This window comes from Dromiciops gliroides, chromosome 5, assembly GCF_019393635.1.
Source record: "Dromiciops gliroides isolate mDroGli1 chromosome 5, mDroGli1.pri, whole genome shotgun sequence".
Taxonomy (NCBI): domain Eukaryota; kingdom Metazoa; phylum Chordata; class Mammalia; order Microbiotheria; family Microbiotheriidae; genus Dromiciops; species Dromiciops gliroides.
In genome coordinates this window covers 94,866,245-94,887,000 of record NC_057865.1, presented here as the reverse complement: position 1 = coordinate 94,887,000, position 20,756 = coordinate 94,866,245, and the positions used below count along the sequence as shown (strand labels likewise).

Here is a 20,756-nt window from a genome sequence, read left to right as displayed (position 1 = left end):
CAACATTGAACCCAAACCAAGTAAACTCAGACCTTTTCCATGGTTAAAGAAGAAATTTCTTATACAAGATAACCCTCTTAAGTTGGATCTTATGGTAAAGGAATCTGTAATCATATGTCATACCATTAAACTATAATAATACAACTCCTCTTGCTTAAGTAGTAATTGATGGTTTGCTAAGATCCAGGAAAGATTTCAAATCTTTTTCAAAGGTTGTACCTTTTTAACTAGTTCCCAGTATTTGAATCTAAATTTTTACCTGCATAAAAAGGGAAGAAATTGTAGAAAATGTTCTTAATTCAGAAACTCAAAATATTTTAATAAGAAACAAATAAAACTGCATCTTCATTACAAGATATTCATTTAATTACAAAGATTAAAAAGCTATTTCAATAACATTTTCAATTCAATTAAAATGATATATGTCTCTCAAATGGCTTACATTATATTAGGAAGGATATGCTGCACATACGGAGAAGTATAATAGAAGATGAGGATAAATGTGATAGATAATAGAGGCAAAAGAAATCCAGACAAAGGACCCTAGGAAAATGTGAGGCAGAGAACACTTTATCCTTGAGAGATCCTGAGTCTTGAAAGAAAAGATTATGAAAGATGGAGATGAGAAAGAACACTCTAGTTAGTTTGAAAGAGTTCTCTAACTTCATCTTGGTAGATGAGAAGACTGACCACTATCTGATTTGAACTCAGGTACTCCTTACTCCAGGGCCGGTGCTCTATCCACTGTGCCACCTAGCTGCTCCCGTGGCTATCTCTTTTAGACCAAAGACCCCCTCCTCCTGGTCGGGTCTCTGTTCATATACCCTTCCACAGTAGGAGGTCCATCACACAGCGAACAAATCTAATTGGTTAGCATTATTCAAATCTAATTGGTTGACATTTAAAGGGGGGGGGGAATTATATTAAAATGAAGTCCAAGGATGACAGAGAAAGGAATGCAAGACACGCCCCACCCCAAAGCTGGTCAAAGCAAAATAGCTTGATTATAGATGTGATTAAATCTCATCAGTAAAGACCTTGGGCTATCTAGACCAAAGAATCTGTCTCCATCTAAGGCTCCTTTTGTAAGCTTGGGGTTGGGGTGGGTTTGACCTAGATAAAATGATAGAATCTCTCAGGGAGAGCTTGCTTTTGTGTGCAGGAGGAGGGAGAACTAAGAAGGGGAGATCTCTGGGTCCCCAAAGATATTGATTATTAATCATTATTTCTCACATTGTAAATCAGAGATGCTCTGATAAATGTTTACCATTCGGCTCTACAAAGGCAGAACACAAGTTTAATCTGTATTATTAGCATTTTCTCCATCATTTAAATCTAGACTGTCAACAAAATAATAATTCCTGACTTGAAGGAATTGCTGGATTGTTCAACCCTGTCTAATTCTACTGACTCCAGCCCCCTCTAAAAACGGCTCCAGGCAAGGTTGAAGCTCTTCAACTAAACATATGCATTTACTCTTCCCGCCCAGAGGCGGTGCTGTGTGACGCGCCTGTAGGAAGAGTCCGCTTCCGCTGTTGAGCCGGAATCTGGAGTCCCAGGATGCATCACGAGTTTCCCTGACTACAGTCACCGGGGCGAGGGAGAGGGAGCTCTCGAATGCGGAGCCGGACGGACGGACAAACGGAACGGCGGCTGGAGGCCTGAGAACGCAGCCGCAGGGGAAGGGCCGTCCCGGGGCGCCTGGGAAGGAGACGAAGGGTCATGGCCGAGGCGGCTCCTGCGCCGGTGAGAGATTTTCCACCGTCGCGCAGGGACGGCCGCGGGGCCGCTGGTCACTCCGGGCGGCTCCCCGGGGGCTCAGGGATGGGGAAAGTGCCAGGACTTGGCGGGGGGGGGGGGGGGATAAAGATCCCGGCCCGCTAGCTTCCTGGAGAACGGAAGTGGCGCCCGAGGCAGTGCCCGGCCCGGGGAGTGGGTCGGAGGAGAAGAGGCCTAGAGCCCCGAGACTCTGGTCTTGGCCGAGGGAGCTGCAGAGGCTCAGGCGACGGAGACCCAGAAGCTGGGCTACTTCGGGGGCGATCATCCCGATTATCACGACAGGCCGAATTCACCCTCGCGGACAGTCCTGGGAGGGAGGTTTCTAAAGGTTTGTCCGCCTGGGAGGCTGAGCGAGTCATTTGGCCAAGGTCGCACAGCTTGTGGCTGAGCCAGCACTCGAACCCGAGGTCTTCTGACTACAAGTCCATTGTTTTTAACTCCTTCTCTTTGAGTGTATGAAAAGCCTTGGCTAAAATAGCAACAACAATAATAATGTTGATGATATGATTGATAGTGAAAAGAGACATTAATCAAAGAAGCAAGCAGATGAAATAAACGAATTCTGACAAAAACTACTAACGCTGTTTTGTGAATTATGTACACAATTTTAATCTTTGGTGCTTACATTTTAAGATTAAGGAAGAAAAGTGAATACTTCTTTTACGCGAAAAGGAAGTAAGCCAGATGGAAATGATTTGAAAACATCATTATATGCTTGTAAACCGGTATCACAAAGCTAAAACTCTGTTTTTACATGGACAGGTTTCAACTTTTGGAAATTCTCAGTAATCATACTGTGGCCAATGACCCCACCCAAGGTTTCTTTTGGAAATGACAGTTTGTCTTATTAGTTTCCCTTTGGAACATAAAACTGGTTCATGTTGTGATCTCCACAACAAAAAGAAAAGGCCTTTCAGCTCCCGTGCTGGAGCTCGGGGTTAGCAAAACAGAACAGGCTTTGTTTTAACCCAACAGAAAACCTCACTGAAGACACCTGAGTGTCTATGATGAGTCCAGATGAGTCAGTGAGTAAAAGAGCATTCAGGGGGCAGCTGGGTGATACAGTGGATAAAGCATCGGCTCTGAGTTCAGGTGCGGCCTCAGACACTTGACAGTTACCAGCTGTGTGACCTTGGGCAAGTCACTTAACCCTCATTGCCCTGGTGGGGGGAATGAATAGTTAAATACTAAAATAAAAAAACATTCAGTGCTTACTGTGTGCAGAGAGTACTGTGCTAAGTGGTGGGGATACAAATAGAAAAGCCAGACAGTCCCTGTTTTCAAGGTGCTCATATTCTAATAGGGGAAACCAATACACAGAAGTGGTTTCAGCAGCACATCACCGGCAGGTCTAGTGGTCCTTAAGATGCAACAGCAAAGCATATATGGTCATGCATCTTTAATATTATTTCTTCTGGTGAAATCATTTATTTCTGCTGTTGAACCATTGGATGGTATCAAGGACTTTGGGGGTAAGAACTTTTAATTAAGTGTGGCTGCTGAAAAGGGAGAGCTGTAGCACCTACCTAAGTGGCTATCAGGCCACAATTTCCTGAGATGATGTCTTTGTGAACTGATGGTGGTATGGGAGGCATTGCTATTCCCAAGGCTACTGGGTTCAGGGTCCTACACCCTGGGAATTGGAGAGGAGGGGCTGATGGGGATGGTAGTAATTTGACTTGCCTGCCATCTGTTCCTCTGAATGCCTTGCTCTTTCTACTAGGTGGGCTTATCTGTCCTGTAGGTGACGGTTCACAAGTGATGGGGATAGCTGACTCCTTTTCCACAGGACTTGCTTTGTGATAACTTTCCTTCTTTCCCTGGTAAACATTCTCCCCAGGATGCTATGTGGTCTTCTAAGATTGAGGCTGTCCAAAACCAGGAAAGAACTCAGTTTTGCTTTAGAGTTGAGTCATACCCTGCTTTGATGAACCTCCCACTTCCTTAGAGACATATACATTTGCTCTAGTCTATTGTATCACCTTGGGCTTCAGGCCTCTTCTGAACAGGGAAAGAAATCAGTGTTGTTGATAAAAACTTAAGGAGGGGCAGCTAGGTGGCACAGTGGATAGAGCATCGGCCCTGGAGTCAGGAGGACCTGAGTTCAAATCTGGCCTCAGACACTTAACACTTACTAGCTGTGTGACCCTGGGCAAGTCACTTAACCCCAATTGCCTCACTTAAAAAAAAAAAGTCAAGGAACCCACTGCTTTTGAAGGGCACACCTTTTTTCAGAACCTACAACTTTCACAATACGCATAATACCTGAGAAGAACAAGATCTGGATTTTCTCCACAACATGACCCTATTCCTTGTTGCTTCTCTAGCTTCCTCTTAGGAACTCTGCAGTGTATAGGAACTCTTCTGCCACTTCCCTCATGCTGAGCCACTATTATCAGTTCTCATTCCTAAGGTTTCCCAGGTAACTTATGAAGTCTTTGCTGTTGGGTTTTTGTTTTGTTTTTAAATTTTGTTAAATATTTCCCAATTACAGCTTAACCTAGCTTGGGCCTCACTGGGAAATTTTGCAGGCTTCAAATTTGACATCTCTGGTGTAGTGGATGAAGGGAATCAAGAAGACTTCAGTTCAGGGGCAGCTAGGTGGCACAGTGGATAAAGCACCAGCCCTGGATTCAGGAGGACCTGAGTTCAAATCTGGCCTCACCCTTGACACTTACTAGCTGTGTGACCCTGGGCAAGTCACTTAACCCCAATTGCCTCACCAAAAAAAAAAAAAAGACAAGTTCAAATTCTGCCTCAGTAACTTACTGGTTATATAACCATGACTGAGTCACTTAACTTCTCAAGCTCAATTTCTTCAACTTTAAAATAGAGTTAATAATAACAACTAACTCACAGGGTGACTGGGAATCTCAAGGGTGATATCAAGTACTTTGCAAATTTTAAAACTAACTCTATAAATGTTAGATATATTAAAGGTCTATCAGTATATTTGAGAGGTTTATTATTTGAAGCCTTAAATAAAAATTTCTTATTTTACTGTTTCAGGAGTTCACTCTCTCCCCATCCTGTGTAACTCTTTTCCATGATTTTCCAAAAGTTTGCCAGAATGATACACCCAACATACTAGATGCTTTCCAGACTTTTTCCTGATATTAAAAAGGTCAGTTTACACTGACCCCAGATAACAAAGAGGCTTTGTTATTTTTCAAAAGTAATCCTATCGTGCGTGACCCTGGGCAAGTCACAACCCCAGTTGCCTCACCAAAAAAAAAAAGTCATCCTATCCACTTTCTCCCTCCTTTTCGACTCTGAGCCCAGATCATTACCCATCTATCTGTGTGTGTATACACACACACACACACACACACACACACACACACACACACACACACACACACACACACACACACACAATATGTCCCTCTTCCTACCCCCTCCCGCCCCTGACAAGCTCTATATCCAAATACATGTTGAAACCTGGCCAACAGACATAGTCTTTCCTGTGTGAATAGAGAAGCCACACTCCTTTGAGTGAGTATAGTCTCTTCCAAGAGACTTGGTAATGGCCTGGGGCTTGGTGCAGTCAGCATAATGTCATCTACAAAGGAGAGCTTCTAGAGGACTTCACCATCCATAGGCGATCCCTCCTTCAAAGGGACTCTATGCTGCATCTCTTCACAGCAGCATTTATCTTTGGTCAGCATTCATCTCCTTGTTTTATGTCTCTCGTTTGTTATCAGAGGGTCATTGAACAGGGTTATTTCTGTCATTACATATTCCAAGGAATCCTGAATAATCTTCATGTGTTTATTAGTGACACTTTCCTGTAAAAGGGTTTGTAAAGAGGTGTTTTATTCTATCCAATCAAATGCTTTTTCATAATCAACAAATGATAAGCTCAGTGGAATCTTTTTTTTTTTTTTTGGTGAGGCAATTGGGGTTAAGTGACTTGCCTAGGGTCACACAGCTAGTAATTATTAAGTGTCTGAGGCCGGATTTGAACTCAGGTCCTCCTGACTCCAGAGCTGGTGCTCTATCCACTGTACCACCTAGCTGCCCCTCAGTGGAATCTTAATATCCTCAACATCTTTATTAATGATGAGATGGTAAAAATGTAGTCCATTGTTGAATATCCCTTGAGAAAACCTATTTGTTCCTAATAATATCCTCATCAAGGATGACGTCAGTCCTCTCTCAAGATTTCATAAAGATGTTATTTGTAATGGTCTTTGTTTTTCTTGTTTTCTCAATGGGTAGGGGAGAAGGGGTGTGGATAAGGAGAGAATTTGGAACTGAAAATAAAATTGAATTTTAAAAATGACTTTGTATAGATGGAAGACCAGGTTAATAGTTACTCATAGTCTATTATTCTCCGCAGCTAGAGAGTTCAGTGAAAACTGGGCTTGAAATTGGTAAGACCTTAGTTCAAATCCAGTTTTGTTACTAATGTGTTAGGTGTAATATGCATTTTTTCAAAATTATATAATAGAAGTAACAGAATTTCACAGTTTTAGATACAGTCCTCTTCCTGATTGATTGGAATTGTTAAGTTCATAATAAAATAAAATAAAGTTAATTGTGAATTTGGGGATGTCATGTTTTGATGGGAATTGTTAAGTCCTAAAAGTCCTTTGCAATATTGTCTGGAAAAAAAAAAGATATTTGGGCATGTCTTTTGAAAACTGGTAGTGAAGATAATAAGGGGTAAAATGTCACTGAAACTAATGTGAGTGTGTTTTTCACTTGTGATTTCAGGTACCCATTACATTTGATGATGTAGCCATGTATTTCTCAGAACAAGAATGGAGAACACTTGTTGAGTGGCAGAAAGAGCTCTATAAGCATGTGATGAAAGCCAGCTATGAAGCACTTATCTTCCTTGGTAAGATGTTTATGTAAATTAAAACTTCATATGTGTCTTTAATGGAATCAGATCTTAGAAGATTTATTGAGGCCAAAGAGGAGCTTTTTGTGTGTTACGTGATGATAGTGCTCAAAAATCCATCCCAGAAAGATGGTTTTACACTAACCTACTTTTTAAAGCTTTGATAAATAAATACTTAAACCTATATCATAATTTAAGAAAATTAGATTCAGGGGTAGCTAGGTGGCACAGTGGATAAAACACCGGCCCTGGATTCAGGAGGTCCTGAGTTCAAATCCGGCTACAGACACTTGACACTTACTAGCTGTGTGACCCTGGGCAAGTCACTTAACCCTTATTGCCCTGAAAAAAAAAAAAGAAAGAAAGAAAAAAGAAAATTAGATTCAATGATAATGCAAGGTTGACAATGTCTAAAAGTTGGAAATTTTATTCATTATATATGCTGAGATGGTTATGATGTTCTAAATTAGTTCAGATCACATATTAATACAGTATCTTCTATTGTTGCCAGAGCCTGTTAAACCTTCTATCACTATTTCTTTCAGTGGGGGTCTGTAAGTCCATTGAGGTTACAGTTTGTTCAGTTAAATCAAAGTTCTTTATTCTTGGCAGGCCTGACTTAAAGTGTTATGGTGGATCAGGCTCAGAAGTGTAACAAAATAATATACTTGTAAACTAAATAACATTTCAGAAAAGATTTACTTAGCACAGAAAGGATGTTACAGTAGTTCCAGTGGGTACAGCCCTTCTCACCTGGTTTGCTAGCTGTGGTATGCAGAAGAGCCTGTAGACTCACACTGATGAGGAAGGAGTCTTCCAAGTCTTAACAGTACCAACTCCTAGCGCACTTGGCCTTTATGCCTTGAATGACCAGACATGTTGCCTTAACTGTTAGAACCCTAAGTTAAAACCAGTTATACCTTGAGGACAAATTCCTTGCCTTTTTAGAGAGAAATTAGGCTAGTGTATTTGGCAGGAGCCTGCCAAGATTTTGCACCCACCCACCCAAAAAAAGGTTCACCTCTGTGGAATAAGGAGTTAATACTCTCATCTTCATGCTATTCTTAGTCACCTCACTGCTCCTGAGTTCCAGTGGATTAAGTATCAAACATCAGAGGGTGGTGCTGGACACAGAGAATCTACTGAGTTGGAAGTCAGAATGGCCCGTGTTCCCTTCTTAGTTGGCTAGAAACCAAATTCTGTTTTGAAACTGCTCTCATGAAAGTCAGCAATAACTTGTCAATCTATGTTTCTAGCCCCAGGATACTACCCCATCGCCCTATTCATCTTATTTACTTTTAACTTGAACTGTCTCATTAGCCAGTCAAGGATTCACAGTCAAGCCTATTGAACTCAGTGATGCTTTTGTCATCAGAAATGTTGTAGAGAATATTTTAGTGAGAGCCAGATGTTTTGCATTCTCTTAAAATACTTATTTGTAGCTCTCATTTTCAAAAACATTCTATGCTGTCTCTAGGTAACTCAAAGGTTATTTATATAATTCTGAAAACAAAGACAATTATAATTAAATTTATTAAACAATATAGCACTTTCTTTTTTTAATTATGAAAGTATTTTATTATTTCCAGTTACATATAGAGATAGTTTTCAACATTTGTTTTTATAAGATTTCTAGTTTCAAATTTTTTCCCCTCCCTCCCCTCTCTCCCCGCCTCCCCAAGACAGCAAGTAATCTGATATAGGTTATATATGTACAATAACATTAAACATATTTCTGTATTAGTCATGTTATAAGAGAAGAATCAGAGCAAAAAGGAAAAACCTCAAAAAAGAAAAACAACAGCACCCAAAACAAAAGAAATAGTATGGTTCAATCTGCATCCATATTCCACAGTTCTTTTTTTTTTCTTCTGGATTTGGAGAGTCCTTTGGAACTATCTTGTACCGTTGTATTGCTGAGAAGAATCAAGTCTATCACAGTTGATCAACACATAATGTTGATGATACTGTGTACAATGTTCTTCTGGTTCTTCTCATCTCACTCATCATCAGTTCGTACAAGTCCTTCCAGGTTTCTCTGAACTCTTCCTGCTCATCGTTTCTTATAGCACAATAGTATTCTATTACATTCATATACCACAACTTGTTCAACGATTCCCCAACTGATGGGCAGTCCCTCAGTTTCCAAATCCTTGCCACCACAAAAAGAGCAGCTATAAATATTTTTGTACATGTGGGGCCTTTTCCCTTTTTTATGATCTCTTTGGGGAAAAGACCCAATAGTGGTATTGCTAGGTCAAAGGGTTTGCACAGCTTTATAGCCCTTTGGGCATAATTCCAAATTGCTCTCCAGAATGGTTGGATCAGTTCACAACTCCACCAACAAGGCATTAGTGTTCCAATTTTTCCACAGCTTCTCCAACATTTATTATTTTCCTTTTTTGTCATATTAGCCAATCTGATAGGTGTCAGGTGGTACCTCAGAGTTGTTTTAATTTGCATCTCTCTAATCATTAGAGATTTTTCATATGGGAATAGATAGCTTTGATTTCTTCATCAGAAAACTGCCTGTTCATATCCTTTGACCATTTCTCAATTGGGGAATGACTTGGATTCTTATAAATTTGATTTAGTTCCCAATATATTTTAGAAAAGAGGTCTTTAATATAGCACTTTCTGAGGTGTGGTTAAAATCTCTTTTAAAAAATGGATATAAAGCCTAACTAAGTTGAGGTATCATTGTTCAGTCATGTAGACTATTTTATTTCTTTTCAAGGTATTCCCAAGCCTGCTCTTTTTTTCTACATTTATTTCCATGCCTTGTCCCTCTAATGAAATGAAGGAGCTTTATGAACTACTGAACATATCTTCAAATTCTATACCAAAGAAACTAAACTGCCTCTCTTTGACTTCTCTGTACAGACTATTCAAATTCCAAACCAGATTTGATAACTTTGATTGAAAGGGGGGAGGAACCTTTCATCAGAAATCTAACGGATTCACAGGAAACAAAAACTGCCATCAATTGCAATGACTTGAGCCCTGAAGAACAGCTGTTTGGGGGTAAGTAGTAAGGAACCAGTACCATGAAACTTGAGATGATGTGGTTAGATTTTCCTAGTTCTGTGCCTTGAGTATTCCTTTTCTTTTGGGTTAAAACCTGAGCTAGGAAATGGTATCTGGTTGCACTGGGCTTATGTATAGACTGGATTCAGTCCTCAGGGGAGCCTCCTTTAAACAGAATGGTCAGGTTTTTTTCCCATCATCTCTAGCTCTTTACTCCTTAATCTCAGAACCCTGGTAAAAGTTACTTAAAGCTTAGGTTTTGCTCAAGTGTAGGGTCTCCCCATCTCCCCCTAACATGGGGCTAGAAAATATTCAGTGTATACTGTCAATCAAGGGTAGGACAGCTCTTTGTGTATCCCATGTTCCATCCTATACTGCCCTCTCCGACCCACTCCACCCAAAATGCTTAAGACAAAAAAGATTCCATATCTTCTGACAAGCCAAGCCAGTCTTATCTTCCTGTCTGTGGTCAGAAGAGTTGTAGCTACTGGGGGGGTGGGGGGTGGGGAGTTTTTGCATAGAACATCCTTCAGTAAAAGAATTCAGGGACTTTCAACCTCTTTCCCTTCAAGGCTGCAAATGCCCATCTCAGGATTGCTATTTAATCACCTATGCTTAAGGAAAGAAGAACCAGGGGCAGCTAGGTAGCACAGTGGATAAAGCCTGGCCCTGGATTCAGGAGGACCTGAGTTCAAATCCAGCCTCAGATACTTGACACTTACTAGCTGTGTGGCAAGTCACCTAACCCTCATTGCCTGGCCAAAAAACAAACAAACAAGGAAAGAAGAACCAACCAAGGCTCCAAGGCATAAATTTTGGTTCATTTAGGTAACACCTGTACTCATTGCCTTGGGGAAACAACCACCTTCTAAGTTGAGGGGCATGGGAAGAAGTAGATACTCCCATAGTAAGTCCCAGAAAGAGAGTTCACTGTCACCCATTCAAGAGAGGAAACAGGATAAGACTCATGATATCCTTGAACTTTTGTTTTTCCAAATGAATTTTGTTACTATTTTTCTAGCTGTATAAAATATTTTTGATAGTTTGATTGGTATAGCACTAAATAAATTAATTAGCTTAGGTAGGATTGTCGTTTTTATTATATTGGCTCGGCCTACCCATGAACAATTAATATTTTTCCAATTGTTAAGATCTGACTTTATTTCTGTGAAAAGTATTTTCTAGTTCTGGTCATTTATCTTGGCAGGTAGACTCCCAAGTATTTTATATTGGCCACGGGTTTTTTTTTTGGTTTTTTTTTGGGGGGGGGGGGCAATGGGGGTTAAGTGACTTGCCCAGGGTCACACAGCTAGTAAGTGTCAAGTGTCTGCATTCGGATTTGAACTCAGGTCCTCCTGAATCCAGGGCTGGTGCTTTATCCACTGCGCCACCTAGCTGCCCCCGGCCACAGTTATTTTAAATGGAATTTCTCTTTCTGTTGTTGCTGGACTTTATTGGTAATAGATAGAAATGCTTATGATTTATGTGGGTTTATTTTGTATCCTGCAACTTTGCTAAAATTGTTAATAATTACAAGTAGCTTTTTAGTTGATTCTCTAGAATTTTCTAAATATAACATCATATCATCTGCAAAGAGTGATAGTTTTGTTTCCTTGTTACCTATTCTAATTCCTTTTATTTCTTTTCTCTTATTGCTATAGCTAACATTTCTAATACAGTATTAAATAATAGAGATGATAATGGGCATCCTTGCTTCACCCCTGATTGTATTGGAAAGACTTTTAGCTTATCCCCATTACAGATAATGCTTGCTGATGGTTTTAGATAAATAGGAATTATTGCTTCTTTATCTTAAAGTGCAGAGTTCTTTAGTGATGAGCCATACTCCATATGGCCCATGGGAGGGCCAAAATTTGATATACGGAGCATTATTTGGGTGACTCACCTTAATATTGGGGTCCCGGAAATAATGAGGAACCTTTTAGGTTCATCCTCCCCTCTGAACTGCCCTTTTAAGATATTTTTCCCAGGCCAATAAGAAAGGAGCCTTTAAGCTTTAATTCACAAAAGGATCAGATTTTATTATTTGGGAATTAATTAAACAACAAAGGTAAAACTAATAAAAATCAAAGATAAGGAAATAGGAAAAAAAATACAGATAAATACTCTTAACTCTTAACTTAACCTATGCAATCCCCAGATTGTTTCCAGTTAAGCTAGTTCAAAGGAATTTAGGGTTTTCCGTAATTAACTCACCAAAACCTGGACAGTCTACAGTTGTTCTTGCCACTAGGACAGCAGACACCAGAGAGAGAGAAAGTTCTGGAAGAACCTAGCGTTCCAGAAGAACCCTCCACTTCCCTTCAGGGAGCGTTCAATCTTTCCTCCTCCAAAAGGGGAGGTCCTTCAAAAACTGCCTATGGAGAGTTCTCCTTCTGACCTCAGTAACTCCAGGGTAGGCCAGGTGTGGCTCCTCCCAAATGAGTCAGCTAAAAACTGCAATAATAATTTTATCGCAAATAATTTTTACCACACCCAGAAATGATCCAGGCTCGCACAAAAGGTCCTCAGCTCTTCATGCACCCCTATCATGTGTACAGATGTTTTCTTCTGTTAAAATATAATCTCTTTGAGGGCAGGCACTGTTTCATTTTTGTCTTTGTATCCCCAGCATAGTACCTGGCCCATCATGGGGCCTTGGTAAATGATTGTTGATAGATTGATAGAAGTATTTTTTGATCTTTGTTTTTAATTCCAGGACACCAGAGATCTCTGCATCCAAAAGAAGTGGAAGGCTTTTTAAGTAGCCTACAAATTCAGAGTTCTTGTGAGCCCTTACAAGGCACAATGGGAGAGATTTCTGTTATATCTGACCAAGAAGCTTCCTCAAGAAACTTGTGCAGCAAAAACACAGGGCATCTAATTCCAGAAGGGCATAGCACCCTGGAATCATCTTTCTATGAGAAAAGTCCAGGTCACCAGCCACAGAATCCCTTTGATTGCCAGCAAATGGCGCCAGGGCAGAGAGTGTTCTACCCCTGCTCTGTCTGTGGAAAAAGACTCTTTTCAAAGACCCACTGGGTAAAACACCAAAGACTGCATGTGAGGACACAGTCACAGAAATACTCGAGGAGTAGGAGGAAAAGCAGGAGGCCATCCAATCTCCATTGGCAACCTAAGCTCTGTTGGGAGCAGAGGTGCTTCCAGTGCCGTAAGTGCAACAAGAGTTTTCGTCTGAAGCAGTACTTGCTCAGACACTTACTTGTGCACACAGAGAAGAGGCCCTTCCGGTGTCTGGAGTGTGAAAAGACATATCGCCATAAGAGGAGTTTGATCAACCACCAACTTGTGCACAGTGGAGAAAGACCATTCCATTGTCCCGAGTGTGAGAAGAGCTTCCGCCAGAAGAGCAACATGAGGGCCCATCAGCGTCGTTGCCACCACAGGGAGAGGCCCTTCTCTTGTGAAGAATGTGGGAAGGGCTTTGCTGAGAAGTCTAAACTCACCAGCCACAGGAGAGTACACAGTGGGGAGAGGCCATTCCAGTGTCCTGAGTGTAACAAGAGCTTCCACATGAAAGGTGACATGAAGGCTCACCAGCGCGCACACAGGAGGGACAGGCCATTCTCTTGCAGTGAGTGTGGCAAGGGCTTCCTAGTAAAGTCTAAGCTCACCAACCACTTCAGAGTACATACAGGAGAGAAGCCATTCCAGTGTCTTGAGTGTGAGAAGAGTTTTCGGCTGAAGGGGATGCTGAAGGTGCACCAGCGAGTGCACACTGGGGAGAGGCCATTTTCTTGCAGGAAATGTGGCAAGGGTTTCACCAAGCAGTGTAAGCTCACAGAACACATTAGAGTACACAGTGGGGAAAAGCCATTCCAGTGTCGGGAATGTGGCAAGAGCTTCCGCCAAAAGGGGCAGCTGCTGAGGCACCAGCGCCTACACACAGGCCAGGTGCCCTTTGTGTGTCCTCACTGTGAGAAGACCTTCCATCTGAAGGGTGACATGAAGGCTCATCAGCGTGCACACAGTAGGGAGAGGTCATTCTCCTGCAGTGAGTGTGACAAGGACTTCACCCACCAGAGTAAACTCACTGAGCATCTCAGGCTCCATAGTGGGGAGAAGCCATTCCAGTGCCCTGAATGTGACAAGAGCTTTCGTCTCAAGGGTATCTTGAAGGCCCACCAGTGCATACACAGGGGAGAAAAGCCATTCTCTTGTAGTGAGTGTGGCAAGAGCTTTACCAGGCAATCGAAGCTCACTGAACACAGGAGAGTGCACAGTGGGGAAAAGCCTTTCTGGTGTCAGGAGTGTGGTAAGAGCTTCCGCCTGAAAGGGCAGTTGCTCAGCCACCACCGCCTACACACAGGGGAGAGACCGTTCCAGTGCCCTGAGTGTGATAAGAGTTACCGTGTGAAGGCTGATATGAAGGCCCACCTGCGCTTACACAGTAGGGAGAGGCCATTTTCCTGTGATTGTGGTAAAGGCTTCACAAAACAGTCTAAACTCATTGAACACATTCGAACACACACAGGGGAGAAGCCCTTCCAGTGCGTGAAATGTGATAAGAGCTTCCGCCTGAAAGGGCAGCTGCTTAGCCATCAGGGCCTTCACACAGGGGAGAGAGCTTTCCATTGCCCCGAATGTGACAAGAGTTTCCGACAAAAGGGACATCTCATTAGGCATCAGCGCATTCACAAGCCTGAGAGGCCATTCTCTTGTGGAGAGTGTGGCAAAGGCTTCATTTATAAATCTAAACTTGCCACTCACTTCAGAGTACACACCAAGGGTAAGTCCTGTGATGTCCCAAGTGAAGCTGAAAGTACTCGCAAGCGTTTCCATATGTTTGCATTAATGGAGGCTGATTGGAGTTGAGAGAGATGTGGCAGAATTGTGGCTGAAGTGATGGAGGTGATTGCCATTTATCTGTTCTGTTTCCTGCTTTCTGTGCTTATCAAAGATATCTGTTGTGAGTTGCTTCTGCTCTCAGCTGTTAGAGTATTGCTATAAATATTTTGGTGTATAAGAGGACTTCTTATCAATGACTCTCTTGGGATATAAGCCCAGTAATGGAATCTTGGGGTCAAAAGATGTGGACATTTTAGTCCCTTCATTTGCATTATTCCAAATCTTATAGCACAGTGATACTCCATTACATTTATGTACCACAATTTGATAGGCATCTGCTTTGTTTCCAACTTAGCTATTACAAAAAGTACTGCTATAAATATTTTGGAGTATAGGAGTTTTTGTTCTTTTTTTCTCATCAGTGGCTTCCTTGGGGTATAAGCTCAGTAATGGAATCTCTAGTTCAAAGGGTATGGCTGTTTCAGTCATTTTATTTGCATAATTGCAAATTGATTTCCAAAGTGGTTGTACCATTTCATAATACACCAATAGTGTATTAGTGTGCCTATCTTTACATAAACCCTTCAGCATTGAAGAAATATTTCTTCAAGAAAGGAGACACTTGAGAATAGTTTATAAGGAGATATTAAAGAGCCAGTGAAAAGGCAGAAACTACAGATGAAAGAGAATGGATAATTATTGGAACAAGGCTCCTATATAATGCCCAAAGGTCCAGGATTATCCAGTGCACTACTGGCTCCCTCCTGCTTTTCCAGCCTTCTTATACTTTACTCCCACTTAAGCTATTATATAGTGATATTTGGCCTCCTTGCTTTTCCTCCCATGAGACACTTTACCTCTCAACTCCATGCATGCTCACCGACTGTCCTCCTTTTGCTTAGAAGGCTCTTCCTCATCTTCTCTGGCTCCCCTGGCTTCCTCCAAGTCTCAGCTAAAATCCTACTTTCTGCAAGAAGCTTTTTCAATGCACCTTAATGCTAGTGGTTTCCCTCTAAGACTACATCTAATATATTCCCTATATATCTTGTTTTCATAGTTGATTGCATGTTGTTGCCCCTGTTAAAATGTGAACTTCTTGAAGACAGACTATTTTTGCTTTTCTTCATATTTTCAGCTCATAGTAAGCACTATATAAATGTTTGTTGACTGAATGATGAGCTATATCTTTAGGTGGGTGGACCCAGGGTACTTTGAGAGGTTGTCATCTCTCAGGGAATCCACTCTATGAGTTGGGGCTTAGCTGTATGGATGCTATAGACAATAATCAAGTAGTCTGTCAGTGAACAGATAATTTCTGAATCCCCCAAGGGTGTGGAGCAGGTATGTTTGAGAACTGTCAGATGGTTGAAACGTTTTTCCTTAGGTGGATCATGCTGCAGTGGCTATGGGGCCACTAGGAAAGGTATGGAAGGTGTATGCTCAAAGAGACTTCTCAAATAAGAGGTGGTAAAGAAGGGACCACAAGAACAATGGCAGTTATTGATAGCAGCTATTTCTACCACAAGTTGTCATGTCCACTAAGCCAATCTTGTGGGAAGTCATGAACTTACAGCCAAGAGGGAAATGGTATACCTGGCACATATTCAAGTTGTTGGACCAAGCCGAACGAACAGGATGAGAAGTGCACAGGTACATAGTCTTTGCTTAAGGTTGCGTCAACTCTCTCTGGTTACAGTGACCTTTTTATTGACACAGTGAGCTATTGGACTTAGATGAATCCCATTCACATCCCTGTTTTATGATAAACATGTTCATGTTAAAGATGATGGTTACTAGTAGGCAAACCAATTAAAATATCATAGAAGTGAGTCAGATTTAGGTTTTCCTAAATTTATCTGGGAGGAGAAATAATCCAAGATGTTTTATTATTTATAAATCTCCAGGATCTAAGTTAGTTTATCAGTTCTTGTGGAAGTGTTTTTGTCATTTGTAATAAAAAGCAAAGATTAGACTCTTCTGCACTTAAAAGTGGGATGGGGAGCCAAGGGAAATTTGGTATTAGAAAGCAGATATGAGAGCACAGCACTGAAGGAAAGAATGGTTATTTAAAAAAAAGATTAAAAAAATTAGGCTGTTAAATAAAAGTGAAGATCATGCTAGAAGTAAAGGAAAATAATAAGTAATGTGAGACAGAACAGTCAATGAAGGTTATAAACTGAGGAAAGACATTTTATCTAGTTTGGACTATCTTCTAACTCTAAATCTAAAAAATAACTTTGAAAGACTTAAGATCTCTCCTAGATGAAATGACCCACCATAAGATCAGAGGACAAGAAGCATGCTACAACTTCCTGGCAGAAAGGTGATAAACTCAAGGTACAGAATGAGGCATATGTTTTTGGACATGGCTAATGTATGACTTTTGTTTTGCTTGACTATGCATATGATTTGGGGGGGGTCTTTTTTCCAATGGTGGGGTTGGGTATGTGTTAAAGGAGGAAGAGTTGGGGCAGAGCCCCTCCCTTCCCCCCAAAAAGAACAGAATAAAAGGGAAGGGAAGCCAGAAGGAATCATGGACAAGCAGGACAACCGTGAAAGTTATACGTTGAGTTTTTATGTACTTGGAAAGCAAATTCTAGGTAATAAAGATTTACAGTTTCATGTATAATTAGTCCTCTTCTCTTTTGCAGTATATATGAAAATGCTTATGTGGTGTTCAACATAAAAAATAAAATGATTTTAAAAAAATAAAATGTATTTCTTTAATCCTTTAGATGATTTGTTTTCCTATCACTATGAGTATTCTCTCCATTGGTGCTGATCTAAACCCATCTGTGCCTCTTTATTTTGTATTATTTATTCATTGATCCTTCTCAGAAGATTCACCCAGTGAGCTGGAAGCATTTTTCTAGACCATTTTGCAGATGCCAGTGGAGTAATCCATGCTCTCCATCTGAACTCTCTCTCTCTTAACACATGACTGCCTTTCATGAAATTCCTTACATTGTTTCTTGCACTTAGGTCATGAACTGTCCAACTGGCTTCATCATAGTCTGGGAAATCGGCATTTTTCATCCATTTAGTGTTTCCAATGTGGATTGTTAATATTGCTCCCTTTTGGTTAATCATGGATCTCACGTCAAAGCCCAGTTAGAGCCAATGGCATAACCTCAGTACAGGGTAGGAGAGAAGCTCAATTCGATAAACATTTCTTGAGCTGTAGTATGTGAGACATTTTCAATAAGTGCTGGGGATAAAAAGAAGAAAAATTACACACTTCCTGCTGCCAAGAACCTTGTATTGTAAAGGAGAGATGAGTCATACATGTTGCACTCCTCTCTGATCCACTCCAATTCATACAAACTCAAAGTTGGGTCCCCATACAGGAAGATAGGTGACACAGTAGATAGGGCATTGGGCCTGTAGTTAGGAAGACCTGAGTTCAAATCCAGCCTTAGATATTACCTGTGTGTTCCTGGCCAATTCATTTAGCCTATGTCTGGATCAGGTTGGGGAGAATTATGATAGAGAAAAAAATCAAATTTCAGAAGTAAAAGGTCACTAATAACTTTGGAAAGGAAGGTTTTAGTTAGGTGATGAGGTAAAAAAAAACCAGACTATAAAGAGTTGAGAGGAGAGGAAAGGGAGACAGCTAGCATAGACAGTTTTTTCAAGGAGTTTGGCTAAGAAAGGAAGGACAAGAACTTGAGGGGATGGTAGGGTATAGTGAAGGTTTTTTAAGAATGAGGGAAGTGTGAAGGCAGTAAGGAAAACCAATTCATAGGGAGAGATGGAAGATTTTGGAAAAAGAGGGGATGGTTAAGGTAATCTGCTACAGAAGATGGGAGGCCTTCTCATCAAGAACAAAGCACTAACTGGAACACGGGTACCTTTCAATAAGGATAAAATAAATACTGCCATATGACACCCTAAGAAGGAGCTCATAGGCACAATTATCCAGCTGCTTTCCTGTGAGTGCCTCAGGAAAAGACATGGAGATGCCCATAAAAGAGTAATTTCCTTTCTGGAAATCCAGATAATTCCATCTTTCTTACATTCTAGAGATTCACTTAAATATTACTTTCACTGAGTTAGTAATCCAAAACCCCCAAAGAGGCAAACACCAGCCTTTCTAGGTCCTGACATAGCTCCACTATATAATCCCATAATGAGACCACACAGCTCAGCAGCAGACTGCTAGGAGCTGTCCCTTGTCATAGTGCTGACAACTCAGTCTCAACTTCACCTCTACCTCCTGACCCTGATGTTCCTAACTTCCTGCTGACTACAATGCTAACAACTTCAAGGAGGTAGAATTGTAGCAAGATCTTGAAGGATGAGTAGGATTTCAATAGGCAATGCTATTTACATGGAGGCAGGGAAATGAGGGACATGATAACTTTTCATATAGCTTAAGGATTCTCTTGTTAGGACTTGACATTTTGTTTAGCTTTACAGGATTGGTCCAGGAAAGACTGGGTAGGATTAATGGTAGAAGTTAGAAGGGATTTCAGCTTCACATAAGGAAGAATTTACAGTGTTCAAACGTGGATTCTACTGCCTTATGAACTAGTGATTTCCCTCTCCCTGGAAGTGTTGAGATAAGCTAGATAGCCTCTGATGTTGCTGAAGGGATTGCTGAGTAGGAGGCTGCATTATAAAACTTAAAAGAGTAATTAGACTAAAAGAATTTCACAGGTTACTCCAGTTCTAACATCTCATGATTCTGTGAGTGTTTTTAACCAAGTGCAAGGAAGTTTACTAGGCAGAGTGCACAGCAAAGAATACAACCTGTTCTCAAGTACGGTACAGGGAACCCAAGAAAAAAATCAAACAGAAATAAGGTATTAGAAAAAACCACATTCATGAGATGGAGAAAGCTTGTAAAAAGAGCCAAAGAACTAGAATGCATCCTTTTTCCCTCAAAACATTTCTTCCTCTAGTCCCATTCATAGCATTATCCTGGCCACCTAGGTTCTGCATCTTGCAACCATCCTTAACTTCCTCTGTTAACATCCAATTATTCACCAAGTAACAGCTGATTCTTCCCTTGTATTGTCTCTCTCATCTGTTCCTTTCCATTCCTACTGACATTACTCTTATTCAGCCTCTCTCATCACACCATCTCCACTTAATTTCTTCTAACTGGGTGTTCCGGGCAGTGGATGGAGTGACAAGCTTGGAATCAGGAAGACTCATTTTCTTGAGTTCAAACTGGCCTCAGATATTAGCTGTGCGACCCTGAGCAAATCATTTAACTGTTTGCCTCAGTTTCCTCATCTGTAAAATGACCTGGAGAAGGAAATGGCAAACCACTCCAGTTTCTTTGCCAAGAAAATCCCATATGGATTCTTTAAATAAAAATCTGTCTCCAGTTCTCCCTGACCCTCGCCCTCCTTCCACCCCTATCACTGCTGCCAAAATAGTCTTTTAAAATATTGCTTGGCTTGCATCACTCTCTGACCTAAAAACCTTCACTGGCTTCCCAGGCCCTGAAGGACAAAGTCTAAAACCTCTATGTCATTGGCCCCCACCTACTTTAGTCATGTGCCCTTTCATTTTCCCTGCATTTCTGGCAGGTTTGCTCCCGGTTCTTTCACAAGCCAGACCCATTCTCACCCCCTGAATCTTTGTTCCTCCAAGTCTCTTGGTCCTGGACGTGAATCTCTCCTATCATTTAATACCCATGGCCCCAGGGGCCTCAGGCGCCCCGTTATTTATAGGGCCGGCAGGGGGCGCTGTGGGACGCAAGCCTTTCCTGGGGAAGAGAGGGGGGAAAGAGGGGTGATAGGGGGTAGAGGGAGAGCTGGGGAAGAGGGAGAAGCAGTGGTGTTTTATCCACTTTGCCACCTAACTGCCCCCTATTATATCACTTTTTTTTTTGGTGGGGCAATGGGGGTTAAGTGACTTGCGCAGGGTCACACAGCTAGTGTCAAGTGTCTGAGGCAGAATTTGAATTCAGGTCGTCCTGAATCCAGGGCCAGTGCTTTATCCACTGCTCCACCTAGCTGCCCCCATTATATCACTCTTGAAAGAAAATCCCAAATAAAGATTTGACTTCAACAAAAGTGTCCACCAACACCATTGATTTTGCTCCATGGCAAAAGCTCCCAGCATGTTCCTGCTGAAACCCCAAATCCAGAATGTCATATCTAGAAGGGACCTTAGACATAGCCCAGGGGTTCTTAACCTTTTCTGTCTGTCACAGACCCCCTTGGCAGTCCGATGAACAATATGGACCCCTTCTCAGAGTAATGTTTTTAAATGTACAAAATAAAATACATGGAATTACAAAGGAAAGCAATTTTATTGAAATATAGTTATGAAAATA

General features: G+C 41.3%; 1 protein-coding gene across 1 annotated transcript; it reads left to right on the top strand.

Annotated features, from left to right (window-relative positions):
- Positions 1–1,551: 1,551 nt before the first annotated feature.
- Positions 1,552–14,856, top strand: LOC122728482 (zinc finger protein 786-like). Its single transcript, XM_043967143.1, has 4 exons — positions 1,552–1,746; positions 6,499–6,625; positions 9,512–9,652; positions 12,375–14,856. Exons 1-4 carry the CDS (start codon positions 1,723–1,725, stop codon positions 14,489–14,491), a joined length of 2,409 nt encoding a protein of 802 aa, XP_043823078.1. The 5' UTR covers positions 1,552–1,722; the 3' UTR covers positions 14,492–14,856.
- The last annotated feature ends 5,900 nt before the right edge of the window (positions 14,857–20,756 follow it).

What these genes read in the sequence shown, in the direction of transcription:
- LOC122728482 (XM_043967143.1), top strand. Translation starts at nt 1,723, where the DNA reads ATGGCCGAGGCGGCTCCTGCGCCG. An exon ending in CCGAGGCGGCTCCTGCGCCG is followed by an intron (nt 1,747 to 6,498) that starts GTGAGAGATTTT and finishes TTGTGATTTCAG; the next exon opens with GTACCCATTACATTTGATGA. An exon ending in TGAAGAACAGCTGTTTGGGG is followed by an intron (nt 9,653 to 12,374) that starts GTAAGTAGTAAG and finishes TTTTAATTCCAG; the next exon opens with GACACCAGAGATCTCTGCAT.